Here is an 18,875-nt window from a genome sequence, read left to right on the forward strand (position 1 = left end):
CGGCTTACGCTGCTCTTCCCTGGAAGCTGAGCCTCATCTCAGTCCCAACATCCACATTATGGAGCAGGACAGTGGAAATAAACTGAGAGAGCAGAATGCTGAGCATGCCCTGGAAATGACAGGGGTGAAGGAGCTGGGCCAGTCCCCTTCCTCCCCCCCCGCACCATCTACACTCACAGGGAAGGTTAGCATTTAAGTCCTCTGGACTGTCAGAAATTACTACTGTTTTTGATCATGTGTAAGTGTGGGTTCAAACAGCGTTCCTGATCAGAATTTCACTATGTAAGTGCAGGTTAACATTTAGTGCTGTGGCTCTACCGATGCCAAATAACCTGAGATGCTCCAGCCCCTAAGGTCACTTAGTCAAGAACAGCCGCACTTGATCCCTTATTTGCTGACTCCTCACTACCATGACCCACCTTCTACCTGCAACACTATTTCTGGGTTTAAGGGTGGGAAAACGCTGTTATTAAGTTACACCAGGCAGCTTTAGGGCCTCCAGGCCTTACCTCACCCCTAAAGCATCCTGGGCTGCGCTCAAGCCGTGGATAACCCGCAGACAGGAAACGCTCACAGGCCTCCCCAACGAGCCCCACCTTCCACTTAATAACCATCTAACAGTGTTCACTGTCACTCATAATTAAAGAAATACAGGATAGAGCACAACAAGACACTATTTTAAACTAGCTGGTTGGCAAAGGTTTCTTTTGTTGGTTGGGTGGTTGGTTGGTTTTGTTGTCCATGGCATGTAACACCCATGACACAGGGGGGGAGGTATGGAAAGAAAGGACATTCTGACACTGTAATGGCAAGTATGTGAATGAGAACATAGGAATTCAGGTTTTTAAAATGGAAGTTTTGGGGTGGGATTGTACATTGGTACAGCCACTAGGGAAAACAATAAAAAGGAACTACCCTGTGATCCAACAATTCCACTTCTGAGACTATATCCAAAGGAAATGAAATCAAAGATATCTGCAACCCCCATGTTCGCAGCAGCACTATTTACAATAGCTAAGACAGAGAAATAGCCTAAGTGTCCATCCATTGATAAATGGGTAAAAAAGCTATAGTGCATATATACAATGGAATATTACTCAGCCATAAACAAACAAAAAAAAACGAGAAACTCCTACCATTTGCAACAACATGGGTGAACCTTGAAAGCATTATGCTAAGTGAAATAAGACAGAGAAAAATAAACACTGTATGGTCTCACTTATATGTGGAATCTAAAAAAAAACAACAAAAAACAAAACTGAAAACAAAATCATAGAAAAACAGATCAGACGGTGGTTACCAGAGGCGGAAGGTGTGGGAGGGAGGAGAGCAAGAAGATAGTCGAAAGGTACAAACTCCAATAATAAGATAAATAAGACCTACGGATGTAGCATAGGCCACGAGGACCACAGCTAACATTGCTGTATGACACATGGGAAATAGGTTAGAGAATAAATCCTGAGTGCTCAGCACAAGAAGAAATTTTTTTCCTTTCTTTTCTTTTTATTGCATCTATATGAGAAGACGAATGTTAGTTGAACCTATAGTGCTAATCATTTTACAATACATAAAAATCAAATCAGCATGCTGTATGCCTTAAATTTACACAGTGATGTATGTCAATTATTTCTCAATAAAACTGGAAGAAATATTTTAAAAACACATGAAAAATACAAGAAGAAATAGGCAAGCTTTTGGCTTAATAATAACTTCCTTTATAACTCTTCAAAATGTCTATAATTTTGTTTTATTGGTAAACTTATGTCTAAAGTAAACTTTTTTGGGGGGCATATATACTGGTCAAAAGTTTCCATTCCACTATGTGACTGAATTTTATATAATAATGACCAATTTGGAACAAACTGAATTCTCAAAAGGTAATGAGCTCCTTATATTTTAGTATGTCAATATACTTCAGCACAAAGCCATTAAAGATAGGGTTTCAGGTATTTTGACCTAGAAATACTTTAACATAAAGTGCAAAACGATAGATAAAAGAGTATTAGAATAAAATTTCATTTTTGCAAAAAATATACATTTCATAGAGCAAAAAAATGGGCTGATATTTAACAAAAAGATTATAATAATTATCTCTGGGTGGTAGAACTACAGACTTTTACTTTCATCTTATTGCTTGTATCTTCTAATTTTCTAGAGTAAACATGCCCTGTTTAATAATAAAGTGGAAGGTGCTCCAAAAAATATATAAAATATTAACACTAGCCACCTTGAATTTGAATTGTCACCCTGACATTGTCATAACTCAGAGCTGTGTTCTAACCAATAGACAGAACCACATTCTGATATCAAAATGCCCATACCAACCAACACGCAGTGCGTTACATGAAGACATTTATAACAGTGCCTTAGAAATGCCATTACTTAGTCCTCTGTTTTTCTTGCAACACTGTAAAGTTTAGCAACTAGGAATTCTGTTTAATGAAGGGAGAAAGGTATTATAATTATATCTAGAACTAGAGGAATTTATTTATACTTTCAAACAAAACATTTTGTGTGTGCTAATAATTCCTCTAGGTCTCATTATACCTCTATTTTTGGACCAATTTACTTTAATATGTATATAATATGAAATATATGGACATATACACACACACACACACATATATACATATAGATACATATATACTTTGCAATAATAGACCTACAGCTGGCTACCAAGCTCTATATCTGTCATGGGATAAGGAATTCTTTGTAAAGCTGTAAACAAGTTCACAGGACTGTAGGACATAATCACTCCCCCCATTGCTAGCACACAGAAACATGTATTACTAAACGCTGAACTGCAAAATATCCTACCAAAAATATATTTTAAAAAAAAACAAATAACCTTTGTGGGGGGGTAACAATAAAAAAATTCCACTAAGATTTTCATCTCAAATTTAGAACTCTGTCTCAGGAGATCTTTGCCCCAGGAGGCTCGGGGAATGCCTCCTCCAGCAGCCGCATTTATAGAGGCAGCCTGAGATTCCAATTCTGAGAACCGGGAGCCGGAGCTGGGCTACATTCCCAAACAGGTCCAGTGGCCTTCCCACCCTGCTATAATTACTCTCCTCCCCTTAGAAATCATTCTTCCAATTAGCTTATTTCCAATCTTCCTTGGAAGCTAAGAAAAAAAAGTAACAATTACCAAGAGTAAGCAAAGGAAGAGAAGCCTCCCTTAAGGTAAAACTCCCCGGCGTCCCTGGACGTCACCTCCGGTCCATCAGATTCCTTTGTTCACGGTTGACAACACGGTGGAGCATCACAGTGGAAGCGGTAGGTAGAGGTATGCAGATAAAAAAGCCTGCGTTGCCTACAAGCTCCCGAGTCGCTGCTCAGGCACCTAACGTGGGCGGTACGGCTGATGCCACACCGGTACCCACACCAAACCCGCAGGGACGGGAGGGTCCCGGGCTGCACCATCCCGATCACCCAACAGGCCGCGGGGAACAGCTTTCCTTCTTTGAATCTCTCTCCCCCAGGGCACGCGGCAGCCACTCTCCATCAAAAGCAAAACCGCTATCAAACATTCAAACAGCCTGATCTTCCCGACACAAAAACATCTCTACTTTGGGAAGGTTCAGAGGTGCAACTAACTGCATGTGATACCTGAAGATGAACGTGAACTTCCTGGCACAGCCGTGGAAGGAAACTGACGGAGCCGCTGGGCTACTCTGCCCAAAGTGCAGCACGTGCCAGCTATTTTTATACCACTCACTTCGTAACTGGGAGCTGATGTTTTGAGAAAAGAAAGAAGTTCTAGCAGGGGGCACAGATAATCTCATCCGGCAAAGTAGCACTGTCTGGGGAAATGTGGGGAAAGTCAGCGGTGAACTTCTGCAAAGTGATTTTACAAGAATGGCTGGCCCAAGATCGCCCTTCTCTACGGTTTGCTCACAAAGAGACTCTCCTGTCAGCATAAAGCCTCACTGCCTGGCAATCTAATTCAATTTTCACAACAGGAGTGTAGCACATAAAGACTTTCTGTACCTGGCAATTAGTCTTCCAACACCACCACTTAGAGATGCCGCTATTTTATGGCAAGCGGGATGAGCACACACACATTCACTGCGAACACTTAACAACTGTAATGACACATTGTACGATACAAGGGAGTTGAGACTTGCAAACTGGATATACCTTTGCTATGCCTCCATTTTTGTACATGTGGGTAAGAGGGAGAGAGTGCAAATGTCGTGATAGGAGTTAATTTTGAAAAAATGTCAAGCATCTATAAAGTGTGTTCTGATGAAATTACGGTAATGTGTGCCCTTTAATATGTTTTCAATATTTTTGCTCAAACAAAATATTTAAGTTGCTGCATCCTAGCACTGAAAGTCCTTACCACTGATACCATTTTTTATAACTCAATTAAGGATTTCAAGTTGTAAACGAATTTTGCAAGTTTCTCCCTTTCCCCGGTCGAAATAAATGAATGGCTCTTGCTCCCAGCCAGCTCGGCTAGGCGAAAGGCATAATCCTCTCGCTGCCGTTCTGGAAGGAATTGTTCAGACGCCAATCCTGCAGCGGCCAGATGCAGAAAGCCTACCGCCAGGTGCCGGCAGGACACACGGTGCTTTGCAAGCAGCAAGCTCGACGGGGCCATTTTTCTTTAGGGTTAACGTTCCTGTGTTATCTGGTCATTTAGAAGTAATAGAGCTCTTTAGACTTTTACAACACTCAGCCATTTGCAGTGCATTGTCGGAAACAGCATTTCATTATTTATCATAAATTACTCGGAGCTGCTCACAATGAAAGATGAGCATCACTGTGGTATCACAGGTCACAGAGAAGCCTCCAAAACCAGACAAAGAAGGGGAAACACAGATCTGATGCTGACTTCCTTAAGACCCCATCCACAGTTCTGCTTCCCTCCTTTAGAGAAACCTCTTCTGATCATATACACGGAGACCCAAACGAATAACTAGAAACATTTACCCTTATCTAAATTAAAAATATAAAATATAAACTGAAAATATCCCAAGCAAACAGCATTGGCCTAAGTCAGCTGGCTTCTTATAAATGTTGACACCAGTGAAAATTATCTGATCAGTGAAAAACAGAGAAGGAGAGACGCCGCTGGCTATTAATACTAATTTAACATCTGCACTTACACAGTGTTACAGCCCCTCTGCCTGGTAACAACGGGCAACCCAGGAAGCGGGCTGGAGTGATGAATCTGGCTCTAATATGAGGCTCTCCTTCACCAGGAGCAAAGTGGGTGACAACTAATTTTAGCTGCTGATATATGCAGATGAGCGGGCGCAGCCCTTCCCTCTCTGGCAGGAGCTCTCTGGCAGGCCCAGTGAGAGCCTCATCTTATGACAGGCCCATCTTCCATCTCTGGGGTCCCTGAGGCGGCAGCCACCTCCCCCTCTCATTCCTCGCCACGTGAGGGGTGCATTCAGGGAACCCCAGAGCCAGTGTCTTCTGAGTGCTTTGCAGTGTCAGCAGGTGATCCCAAAAGGTGCTGAGTGGCTTCTGGAAAGAGAGCCACAGGTGAAACCAGAGGGTGATATGGCCATCAATGGACAAAGTCGTTTTTGCCTCTGAAAAACCTGATGGAGTCACAGGTTAATTTAGGTGACGTGGTAAATTCAAGAGTTTTTCTCATTACCCTCCTTCCATCTCTCCTTGCAACTGTTCAGATATTCAAAAGCTACTATTTTGGGTTAAATCTAGGGCTGTGTTGATGAGACTATGGAAAAACTAAACACTTTAGAACTTAGCAATTCTACTGTTTCTTGCAGCACTTTGCAGAGGCACTGGAATAAAGTCAATACTTAAAAATATTCAGCACACGTCAAGGACCATATCTTTAAATGATCTGGGACAAATGAGCCTCAGGGAGTCTTTGGAATTTGCTGTTTGTTCCTCCCATGAAATCATCCTAGAGACCTTGCAGCTTCTGACAATTATTCAGATACTGTGCCAGTTCCCTGCACCAACCCTGACTGTGTTTCCCATAAAGCCCGGGTATGTCCTCTCAAGCCCTCCTCCTCAATCAGGCCCGACCTAAGGAAGAGGCGAGGCAGACTCCCTAATTAAAAAAGAGAACCTACCCTCTCTGCCCATCGGACCGGACCACCGCAGGCTCCCACCCCGGTGGCTACATGTACACTGCTACCTTATTAATGCCTTTTTGCTCCCTTGGCCTCAATTCCCCATTTCTCTGCCTAAATAAATTCTCCCATTCAATGATCTACCTATGTCCGCTCTGATTACTACTTTCTGAAATGGCCAAATATGCTTTTCAGTTGAAATCACACACTTCAGCACTTAATTATTCCCTAAAACATATGTTCGGGTCTTCTCGACAAAACCATAAATGCAGATGATTAATTATCTTTCTTGTGTATCACGCACCCAAACGCTCCCAGGCTGTGACAGTCTCAGACACAAGTGTGGCTTCGCACGTGTAAAACCTGTGAAAAATGTGGTAACTCACACTGTATCAGAAACACGCCAGATGTGGTGAAAGAAAGTTTTACAGAATAAAGCCACAAAGTATGCACTCAGAAAGGCTTAAACTGAACAGGACTGTGGGCATCTGCCTGGTGTCTCACTAAGCTGTAATCCTGAGAACAAAGGAAGCTGCTGAAGCCGGAAGGCCCTCTAAGTCTCTTAGGCTTCCAGGCATCAACAAGAGTTACATCCAGTGTCTGTAAACAGAAAAACCCATAAACTCAGGCCACCACCCTGGTAGCACAAAGTAAAGGCCAAAGGGCTGTTTCAAAATATCCCTCCTGTATTTTCAAGTTTGTATCGATGTAGACCAGAAGTACACAAATCATAGGCATACAGGTCAAAGAATTCTGACTCTGAGTACTCCTCCATGGGATTAACACTCAGATCAAGAAGCAGGCTGGGTACCCTAAGGCCTCATGTCTTAGGTCTCCTTCCATTTACTACCTGCCTCCTCCCCAAAGATTATCACTATCTTGACTTCTAACATTGAACATTATATAAACAGAAGCATTTTGTGTTCTGACTCATTTTGCTCGCCAATGTGAGCTATCCTAAAGAATGTGAACACAATTCATCACCAAATTAAGGGGTTATGTGTCCTATAAATCACCACCTCCCACAGCCTATGGAATTTATCTGTAGTCCGACCACCTGACTGTATCATTAGAATTAACACCTTGTGATTCTGTGACAGCCTTACAGAATCTAGTACATCTCTGAATTGGTCCTTCTACCCGTTTTAATGTGACCGAAGCCCTCCCTTCTGAGACCCAGCACTACAAACTAGCCTTTGCATTTTCCTTTCATTTGCTCTTTAAAACAGACCAGATAACTGGTTATTATACACACAAGTGATTGATTTCTATCAGCTATATCCATCTACAACAATACTATTTAATTAAAGACTGCCCCACATCTGAAGACTTGAAGAGCCATTAAGTAACTCATTAAACTTCCATCTTCTTTATTCCTCTAAGGTCAAAGCTAACAGTTCAAGCAAGGCCTAGGGTGAGACACTCTGCCTTCAATAAGGAAATATTTACCATGAGCAAATGAAATGAGTTTGCATTTCTGCACATCTGCATTCCATAGCAGGAACCCAACTCAGTCAACACTTTAATGCTGACACCACCAATTAAGGCACAAACTCTTAGACAAAAAAGAAAGTCTTCACAGAACCAAGGCCAATAATTGAACTGATTCTGATTCATGAGGCATATTCTCTACTTTTTCAAAAATTTAAAAATCTCTAATTAGAGAGATAATTCATGCCTATTAAAAGATACACTTAGAAAATAGAGCAAAAACACAGTAAGTAAAATAGCATTCCTATTCCACAACACGGAAATCGCCCCCATTAACAACTTGGTTACTTCCTTTGAACACAGTTAATATACATTAAATCTATTAACCTACGTAGCTTAGTATAACTGGCATCTAACATAATTTCCCACCCAGAGTTTTAGATAATCGTATAACAAACATTTTCCAATATATTTAAAATTACTAAAACTCAATTTAACCTATTATATGGGTAAAATTTATTTTATTATTTTATTTTAACCTAACACGTACAAATGCACATACACTTGCCGAATATTTGACTAAAAAATTCCATGCTCTTCTCTGAGTAAATTTCTTTTAACCGTCTTATGAAAAATCATACCCAAAATGTACACTGCAATTTTTCAGTTTCAATGACTGTACTGTGGAATAAGAATGTAAAACCACATGGGAAACAACCCAAGTGCAAGTTTTTATGGACATATAAATATATTCTCCTTTAAATTTGCCTACTACTTCTTCAACAAGCATGTTTTAAGTGATTTATCTTTATGGAGTACATACAGAGTAATCAACTTAGTTCTAATAGGAACCACAACTAATTCATTGGTGTGCATACTATTTAAATACAACAACTGTCATAAACAGGGAGCTAATGAAACATGTAATACTAGATAAACACACCTTTCATTTGGTGAAGGCAAAAACCCTACCAACTGGGGCTATTTAGTATGAAGTGAACATTTACCAGATTTTCAACTCAGACACAGTCTCATACTGAAAACTCAGTTCAACAGAATTCAGTCGGGAGTGTTTATAAGCATTCCTGCACCCATCTCGCACTTTCTTATTTCCTAGAGTCTGAAGATTTTGCCATCATGCTGACAAAAATTTTTGTTTAACAATAAATTTGGGTAAGCAATCTCATTTCCCCTCTTCTTTATGAGCACAGCTGTCATTCTTAGTACACAGGATTCATGCATCATCTTGCAGAATTTTGACAATACGGGCTTCTTGGCATTCCAGTGTTCCAATCCTGCAGCATGGCCATTCAAAGGGTGTATAACCCAATGTTGGTATTTGACTTATTTCTGTCTTATGAGTCTGCAAAAGTAGAAAACCCAACCATCTTTCACTTCAACCAAGAGAATATTTTTCTTCATGACCTTTGCTACACAGAAATGTCAAATAAGGAATGATCAGGTCCAATTTGTGGTATCCTTGGTAGACGACCAGGGGCTAACCGATATTCCTCTTCTTAGGACCATTGGCTGGTCAAAGACGGGTACCTTGTACACGGTGCCAAGAGGAATTCAGATGCTCTGCAGGAGACCCAGCACATGGTGCAACACCTAGCATTTATTTAGTAGGACCAGTATTTGAGTGTCCACACGTTACGACACATTTCATTGGCCAATCTCAGAAGATGCAGTAACTATTATAATCAAAGCAAATCTGGAATGGGCGGAGAAGACACTTTGGGCTAGATTTTAGGAGGCAGAGAGAGTCTGTAACTGTCAGTGTGCTATTGAATCACGTGCAAGCAGCTACAGGGGAAACAGTTAAGAAGATCAAGGAATGGAAGTGTAGAGGAATACACTATCTTTTGTGGAGAGATCCCTAAGTTTCTCTGTGGACTGAAAAACAGGGCGATTTCCCTGGAGAAAAAAGGCTCCCCTTTACCACAGCAAAAAAGAAGGAAAGAGCAGTTGTGCCACTTATGGAGTGTACAATGCCATATGCCATAGTCGATGGGCTACAGGCATGAAAGAGGCAGTGTACACTGATATGGCCATACTTATCCACGGGTTAGGATTTGGGGTGGGAGAGATTACCTGTAAAATGATGTTCTGATCTTCCTGATCCTTCAAACTATGCCACTTGAGCATGTCCGAGACAAATTATAAAGCTACCCTAAGCCCAGCTCAATCCCCTGCATGATTGAGATAATCATGCCTATGCTGCAGGCCTAGACAATTTTCTTTGAGTCCTTGTTTCAATAAGTAAATATAACAAAGGATGCAAAGGGCTGGTCCTGCTGGCACACAGTGAAACTCCACAAATGACAGCTCTAGTTTCTATTATTACCACAATTCTCAGGCCCCTTCCAAGACAGATTCTGTGAATAACCCTTGCATATTTCTAAAACAAAAAAATCCAGGCACAAAAGTCAACAGAATCAGACCCCAACCTGATGAGGAGGTGTCACTTTTCTCCTAGTGAACTTTAAACTCCCTGGCAATCCACATGAAGACTGTGCAGTCACATGTGGTCATGGGAAGAGTATCTTGGCAGGCGGGCTGATACGCTCATGAACATCCATCAAATGCTTGGCATAAAAATTCTATACTCATAACCCTACCTCTAATGTATTAATGCCAAAGAAGTTGCACAGATTCAGATGATCTTTATTTTCAATATATACTCTCACAGCCTATATACAGCATCCATGATCCACACTGTGCCTTCTAGGAAAAGGCCTCAAAGACAAAATCGTATCACTGGAAGCTGTTAAACTTGTATTATTAAACTTAATTCTGAATTTCCTTGAAGGCTTGTTTCTGAATAGTTTTTTTTTTGTGTGCCTGGGCATGGAAATGTATGATTTATGTACAATCACCAACATGTCTTGAAAAATAAAGGCTTATAATAATAGAAAAGTAATACTTTGAGATCTAATACAGGATGAAGTCTGCAACCAATGCCAAGCAATGCAGACTTAAAGCAAGATATTTTCAAAATGTTAATATTGAAGTTCCCCAAAGTGCAAAGGCATACACCTGAAAGAGCTCTTTGGTGAATGAAAGCAACTAATCCTCTAAAACCTAAATCATGGTAACTCCTAAATTCAGAGGGGAACAGAATGCAATGCACAACCGCCTGTTTTTACTGAAGTTCTCTTCAAACTCCAAAGACTCAATGAGAGTAAAACAGTGTGGGAAAGGAGCCAAAGGGAGCCAAGAGGCATTCTTTCATTTATCAAGAATTTTCAGATTTCTATGGATTTCAGATGTCCAGTTAATCCGACACTCTCATTTTCCCCACAATTTCAACTCCTCTCTGATAAACGTATGTCCAAAACAGGCTGTAAAAAACATCTACCAAGCAAAGGATGAGAAATGGTGGGCTGTAGTTTGTGAGTGAACTTTCAAGGCAATGTGAGGTAGGTTTCCGATGTGTGCCAGGTCTGAGAGGGACCGGGGGAGGTCTCAGAGCATGCAAGAGCAGTAGCCTCTCATTGTGATGGAAGATCCTTCAGGCTTGGTGGCAAACCAGCTCCAGTATTTCAACTGAACTCAGTGGTCTGATGAGTTCTTGGATAAAAATACCGAATCTGTCCACTTCCCATTTCTGTTGACATTAAAACAGTGGAGGTTTTACAGTTTACAAGCTCTTTTACAAGTGGTTTAAGAGGTGAGTTATCATCATTGCCGTCATTATCCCAGGAGAGGAAGTTCAAGTTCAAAGACATTAATTCGGTTCTTTGAGGTTGCATAGTTATCACAGGATTCAAGGCTACAGGTTTTTTGTTTGTTTTTAATATATATACATATACATACACACACAAATCTTTGTCACCCTCCCACGAAAGCCTCTAAAAAATAAGGTCATGACTGACTCACATTTTCCATAGGTAACCTACTAAAGGAGTCACTTTCTCAACCTACGTCCCTTGAGTCAGCTCCATCACCACGCCTCAGTGCCATGAACGCGGGGAGAAGGTCACCGCCAGGCCTGCGCAGATCTGCAACCGCCTGCTGGGCTGAGTGCTTACCAACACTCAGCCAGGGTCACAAACCTGTTCATGCCAGTTGTTCTTATTGTAATTGTGTAATTTTGTTCAATTTTATGTAAGCCAATGATATATAATTTTGGAAATGAAAGATAACTGTATTTTCCATTAAAATGTAGTTGAATGCTTGGAAAAAATTCCAAATGGTGAGCTGTTTAAAAAAGCAGGAGAAAATTATTTTGAATTATATGGGCAAGAAAACTAAAAGATTCCAGGGCAGGTGTATATTGTACCTATGGAGAGTCTGGGTTCAGATTCCTTCACAAGTGTCTTTAAGGAAGAATCAGGTAATTAGAGGTAAGGTTTATGAAAAGAAGAAAAACAGAAAAGATGTTACGATTAAATAAATACATAATCCAGAAAAAGGCTTGGCCACATAACCCACAGACACAGACACCCACAGTGTGGTGATGGCCAGAGGGAAGGGCTGGCAGGGACTGGGTGGAGATGGGCAAACGGGGGGTGGGGTGGGGTGGGGGGGATCTATAGTAATGTCAAAAATAAAAATAAAGTTAAAAAACAAAAACAAAAAAAGGCCTTGGCCCTACATTAAGATAGGGAGAATGGCCGCTGTACACATTTTAAGTTGCATTTTAATGTTCTGCTTTTTAAACCATTACTTTTATAGACTTTTTAAATTAACCAATTAACTACCAGTATTTCAATGCCCCAAATCAATGTTAAATATTCATTAAGATGAATTCAAAAACCGAAACACTTGACATGTATTATGAAAACAACAAAATGATATGAAAAGATATAATAGCTTATGTTCAATTGTACAATTTTTTGTGGACTTTAATTAAGTGCTATCAACACTAGTATGATTGGAATACTAATCTACGTGGGATAACAAATGGCCATTAGTCTTCCAACAAGTTTTTGGAATCCCTTAAAAAAATTTTTAAATTTTAAAAATAAAGAACTAGGACAGTTAAATAATTCAACTGCCTAAATGGGTGAAGAAAATATTTTCCTAACTTTCCACATCAACTTAAACAATCTAACAAATCTTACCAAAGGGACTGATTTTTAAAACAATTAAGAAGTCTGTGAGGACCTTTCAGACAGAGTCATGATTCAATTCCATGCAAGATCGGGTAAGGCAGGAGAACATGAAGTCCTCGATGAAAGAAAGGCGAGAATGGAAATCCAAACTAAGCATGTGTCCTAAGACTCTCAGTAGTTGTATGAATGGGAAACATCTGTTTAGATATGTTTTCATCCTGATATTACAAAGCTTTACACTGAGTCTATTCCGCCCTCCTGCCTTCACCATATACATGCTTCTAGAAGAAACACTTTCCAGCATGTAGACAAGTAAAATTTCCAGGATCTCAAAATGTCTCAGTGGTATTTGTCAGCACAGTACCAGCTCTGTGCCTCACCAAACACAAAAGTCTGAAGATAAAAACAAATTCAAAGCGAGAAGAATGAATTTCAGCTCTATTCATAAGCAATTCAAATGCATTTTGCAGACTTAGATTTATGGCTCTTCCCTTGCTCTTGTATATTTCAGGGCCAACTTTCATGTTCCATTTTCAACATCCCTGATAGAAAATTGAGATATGTTTGGCACTGGATCTGAGAGGTTAGAAGGAAAGGCTTTCTACAAAGGAAGCAAAATGAAAATCAGCCTTCTTCTCACTGGTGTGGAGAGGAGGAAAGGTCGGGAGTGTTCCAGACGGAAGAGAGATTGTGTTCCTCTACTCTCCAGACCTCTCAGGATAGCACTGGTTTCAAACTCTGCACCAGCACTCTTGCCCATGTCCCAACGTGGATTTAGAAAGGCTGTTTTCTATAGTAACAGAGAGAAGTTGCCACAAACCAGCTTTGTTTGTTTGTTTGCTTGTTTCTCTTTCTGTCTGACAAGCTTGTGGATCAACAGCTTGCTAAATTTTAAAAAGCTAGCAGGAAAACGCCACAAATACAGCGATGGCTGGATTCACAAATCGTACCTGCAGCAAGGACTCGCAATTAGCAACAGCATTACCAATCCCTTATCTCAGCCATGAGGAGCTGAAAAGGAAGGCTTAAACCACAGTCATAATGCACTGAGACCAAATTAAATACAGCCCTAAAAACAGCCTGCCCACCCCACCCCTTTTTCTTCCGTTTGGACCATGAAGTACAACCTAAGTGTCCAAAGAGTGAAATGTACAGTAAGATTGATTAAAGCGGGAAAGTCTCATAATCCTGTATTAAGGCCAAAGGAAATCAAAACATACTCAGGTTGCAGCATGGGCTCATAAAAAAGCTCTCAATTGGATTTCATAAGAAATATTGATCTTGAGCTCCAAATCCTCTCGCTTTGGCTACCATACATGATTGGGGCCAGTACCTTCTACGCTGACATTCCCTTGAGGGTCACATTCACATAGACACAGGACAATGTATTACAGTAAGTTTATTTAAACCAATTATATCTAAGGCTGCTTATTAAAGCAACCAAGAGTACTCTTATTGAAAGACTAAAGATGTTTCAAAGGAATAGACAGGAAAACAGTCAATGTTATCAATGGTTCTCTTCAAAATTACAAAAGGCATGTTGAGGTTAAGTTTTATTTAAATAGACTTGGTTATATTATCCCACTACCATGTTTAAACATCAATGTTATATTTTACATCTACTTATTCACTAAATACAGTATTCAACATTTGTGATAGATCTTACTCATTTGGAATTAACTTCGTACCTTCCAAAAGAACCACCCATTAAAACCGGCTCTTTGTCTTTAGTAGTTGAATTTAGCCAATGGCTCTTATCCTTCACCTGTTGGACAGTGCGTTTTGCTGAGTAAAATAACAATTCATATTTGCATTGACAACATTCTACATGCATGTTCCAGGTCTGAAAACACAACCCAATGTGATGTAACAGACTGTTTGTACACTGGTCAAAATCACCGTTCCTCCACTGTCTGTAGTGAACCTCTCCTTGCTTGAAAATTTGTAAACTAACCTACACGTTCAGATGCAAAATGCTTCAAAGATGGTTTTGGTACAATAATCTACTAGCGGCAGTATGTTTAAGATACTTGTTTCTAAGGCGTCTGAAGGAAAAGGCAAATCCTGGGCAAGTCCCTGGGAATCCAAGAGATCCTATTAACAGTGGAAAGTTTTGGCTTGGCTCTGGTCAAAAGACTAGAAGATGAGAAGAGTCCATTGGCAAACCCGTCTTTTCCCTCTGCCTTTCAAGTTCAACATTACCTTATCGCTGATCCTACAGAACATGTGGAACAATTTCTAAACTGGGCCTTCCACGTGGCAAAATAGCTTCTGCTTGCAAAATCCCTATTATTCATAGCAAGTGTTTCTTCTAGAGTGAACCAGCCTCTTCTACTCCAAAGAGCTGTGCTGCCTTTATACACAGAATCCTTCCGACTGACCTAAGATGAGCACAAAGACATTCATTCTATAAGCCTCGAGGTGTTCGAGTCAAGAGCAAAGACCCTGGCCATCAAAACTGGTTAGACTTAAAAAGGCAGAGCAGCATCCTTAGCTGTCCATAGGTGCTACAATACAATCCGTGACTTTCATGAAAAAAAGAGAAAGACAAAAGAAAAAATCCTACTGAACTCCAAAGAGGAATTTCTCTCCTGGGAACTTTAAATGACATAATTGAAACAAGTGAAAAATATAAATACAGACAGGATGTTCTTCAGCCCAGTAGCAGTGTTGAAAATCCCTCATCTGAAATCTTTATTTCAGTTTGTTAATCATCCTGCAATCTTGGACCAAAAACATAATTAAACTATACCTTTTCTTTAAATTACCATACAAGCTATGTATTTAAACTCATCTTTTATGGAAGCTACATAATCTTCCTTTCACTGAAATTTCCCTTGTTGATACGTGCAAACCAGGTCAGTTTCTGCTGGATTTGCACACTTGCATTTTACCCCTTAATTCGACTTCTTATTAAAGGTTTAAAAAAGAGCAAGACCTGGGCTTCAGATACGCATAAAACAACTACTACTTATGTGTCTACGTGAACAATGACACCATTAACAGATCCCTCCCCGTTTTTCCTTGGGGCTGAGAGCCCTGTCAATAATCATTACTTATTAAACAGTCTGCCATTCCCTTCTACAGAACGTAGGAAGGGAGCATGGAGGGGTAGAAATAATTACCTTGGGCTTTTCTTTAAAGATCTCCGAACGAAATGCAAGGAAACCAATTGAAAAAGAACATGAAATACCTCCCCATCCCATCCTCCTGCCTCCCCCCTTGTGTGCATGCCCCCCCCACACACACACACACTCTCCATTATTCCTATCAACTGTATCAAGAGAGAAGATAAAAAATCTGGGGTCTTTAGAATAGACACATATATTTTCAACCCACTGAAAATGTTCACACATACACTTGCAAACCCTTTATCCCTTCACAAAACTCAAGCTGTATTTGTTGAGAAAAGCCTCTGAACACCTCCTGAGAAGAGGTGTTCTCGGAAATGACTGCTTCAGCCGGAGGAGAGAGCAGCAGCAGCAAGTTACCGGTTCGACTGCCATTCTGGTTTGTGGCAGATTCACTCCTTCCCCCCTTCTCCCTGTCTCCCAATGGATCTTCTAGCCTATTTTTTTCCAAAGCAGAGTAAGGAAGGGCATAAGGAATTTCCTTCTTGGACCTTACCCAAACACAGTAACTCTTAAATTTAAAAAAAAAGTTGTCAAGGATTAAATAACAGCCAGGCTAAGACCACAGGTCAGGGAAATGAGAAATGACCAGATGACTGAAGGCAACCGAGGTATTTCTACTGAAGAGTTAACCATGAGCACGCTTCCTTTTCCCCAGATGTTATGGCTCCCAACAGAAATGCCCTATTAAGACAACATAACCAGGCAGTTTGGGGAGAACAGCCTTGCACAGAACTTGAACTGGCGGACTGGGAGTTTGTCCTAAATAACCTTCACAGGTTGTACAAACTGTTCCCATATCTTGATCAATAGTCAGATTAAGAAGCTTCCTAAGCTTTCCTTAGGGTCAGAACAAGGTAGGGACAGGGGGTGGGAGGTCAGTCAGTCACCTACAACATTTATAAGGATAGAGAGAAATATACACCTCCTATGCGAATCAATAGAAAGCTATCACGCTTGGGGCAAACTGGCCAATACTGGCAGCAACTGAGCAGAGGCTGAAGATGCCACATTCCAAGTGTGACCTGTTTCAAAAGGGCTGGATGTGCACACCCCTCCGTGCACAGAGCTCGGTCCATTCCACCTATATTTTTCAGGCACACGGGGCGGGAAGATTCGGTTCACACCCCACCTTTGGGAAAGGAACAAAAGCAGATGCTTGGCAGAGCTGGAAGAACTCCTTCCTCGCAGGACCCTAGAGGCGGCAGCTCTGCAAGGCCCCTTCAGATCCCCCCTGGTTCGTTCACCCTCCACGGAACCAATTTCTACACCGTGGAACCGCCAGGGCAGGCTGGGGGGGAGGGGGCGGCGATCAGTTTAGCCCTTTGCTTTGAACCGCCCCCTTTCCCCACCTCCCCCCAACAGCTTCAAATTAACCCTTCCCGACGCCTCCCGGGTCAGGGCCGCTCTCAGCGTCTCCAGCTTCTTGGCACCAACATCTCTACCCAGCCCTGCGCCCACGCCCTCCGCCGCCCACAGGGGCACAACTTCCCCGCGCTGGCTCGGCGCTGGTCAGTCTGCATCTGCTCTCCCTCGCCCCGTCCTGCGGGCAGGGGAGGCCCTTCCCCCTTCCTGCCCACCCCGGCCTGGCCCGCGGGCCCGCAGCCCGGCGGCGCCGCTCTGGCGTCAGCCCTCGGAGGGGACCTAGACGCGTTCTCGCGTGGGACCCGCTGAAGCCGGGCCGCTGCAGCTCGGCAGCCTCCTTCCACTTCCGACCCCCCATCCCACACGTGCACCCAGAACGGGCAGGCACCTGCTTCCTCCCCTGAGCTCGCCAAGTGCTCCAACCTGGGGTGGGGTGGGGTGGGGTGGGGTGGGGTGGGGATGGGGGGAGGGGGGCGATGCCAGATGACGGGCGGCGAGGGGAAAAGACAGCAGGAGGAAGGAAAGGAAACTCGGGAGCAGACCAGAGTTCAGACCCAGTGTTTACTTACGAAATTTGGGGCTGGTGCTCGTTTCTGGCGCGGCGGTGGCAGAGGAGGAAGGCGAGGTGCCGGCGGGGGCGGCGGGGGGCGAGGAGGAGGCGGCGGCCGCGTCCTGAAAGGGAGCCCGGGTCCAGGAGGGAGTGGAGTCGTGAAGGTAGGAGGAGGTAGCGAATGCCGCAGTGGGCCAGGAGGGCATGGCCTGGGTGCTGGGGCTTCCTGGCGCCGGGGGCCGCGAGCCCGGCGCGCTGCCGCTGAAGACGGGGACCGTGGTGGCCAGGGCCGTCGGGGGGGCCGCCGTGTTCCGCGCCGTGGTGGAGCGCGGGCTGGCGCGGATGGGCACCCGGTGCCCGGGGAAGCGAGTGGGCGCCCGCGTGATGGTGGTCAGGCGGGTGCTAATCCGGTTAGGCGTCCTGGAAGAGGCGGCGCCGCCGGAGGAGGGAGTGGCGGGGGACGTGGTGGAAGTGGTCGCGGTGGTGGTCTCCATGGCCTTGGGGAAGGAGCTGGGCTTGGAGAGGAAGAAGGGGTCCTGGCCCATCCCCTTGGAGTCCACCAGGTCGGTGGGCACGTATTCCTTGACGGAGCCCACCACGATCCATTTGAGCAGCATCAGGCTGAGCCCTAGGCCGATGAAGCCGATGAACAGAGGCACCACGCACAGCCACGTCTGCTGCCGGTTCCACACGATGCAGTCGCTACAGCGTAACTCCCGGGGGGGCTCGGCCGCCCCTTCGCCGCCGCCGCCGTCCGGGCCCCCGCCCGCCGCCGCCGCCGCCGCAGCCGCCGCGGTGCCCTCCTCGGCCGAGGCGGCGGCTGCCGAAGCGGCTCCCGGTGGCGAGGCAGCGGCCGCTCCTTCACTCATCCTAGGCGCCGGTCTTCACCTTCGCCCCCCCGAGGGCCGCGCCAGAGGCATGGGGCCGCGCCGGCCGGGCGCGGGCGCGGGCGCGGGCTCCGGCGGCGGCGGGCTCGGGCGCAGGCAGCGGCCGCGGCGGCCGCATGCAAATCGGCTCCCTGCCCCCACGCCCCTCCCCCCGAGAGGCGGGCGGCGGGCGGGGAGGAGGGAGCGCGCGGGGGAGGGGACGCGGCCGGGAGGGGGCGGCGAGGCGCGCGGAGAGGGGCGAGCGGGCCCGGCGCCGCCGGCCGGTCAGGGAGCGGCGGGGCGCGTCTGCTGCCCGCCGAGCGGCCTCCTGCGCGCCGGGGCTGCGCGTCCGCTGCCGCTGCTGCTGAAGCTGATGCCGCTGCCGCCGCCGCCGCCCGCCGCCTGCTTGC

General features: G+C 44.1%; 1 protein-coding gene across 4 annotated transcripts in view; it reads right to left on the reverse strand.

The window, feature by feature from the left end:
* The window catches only part of NRG3 (neuregulin 3), a 953,370-nt gene extending 934,902 nt beyond the window's left edge, over positions 1 to 18,468 (reverse strand). For all 4 annotated transcript variants that reach the window (XM_087824121.1, XM_087824120.1, XM_087824119.1 and 1 more), the window contains exon 1: positions 17,619 to 18,468. In XM_087824121.1, the coding sequence (XP_087680247.1) occupies positions 17,619 to 18,468 (850 nt within the window). The remainder of the gene's footprint in view (positions 1 to 17,618) is intronic.
* Positions 18,469 to 18,875: the final 407 nt, after the last annotated feature.

This window comes from Miniopterus natalensis, chromosome 14 (genome assembly GCF_054644295.1).
Source record: "Miniopterus natalensis isolate mMinNat1 chromosome 14, mMinNat1.hap1, whole genome shotgun sequence".
NCBI classification, from domain to species: Eukaryota; Metazoa; Chordata; class Mammalia; order Chiroptera; family Miniopteridae; genus Miniopterus; species Miniopterus natalensis.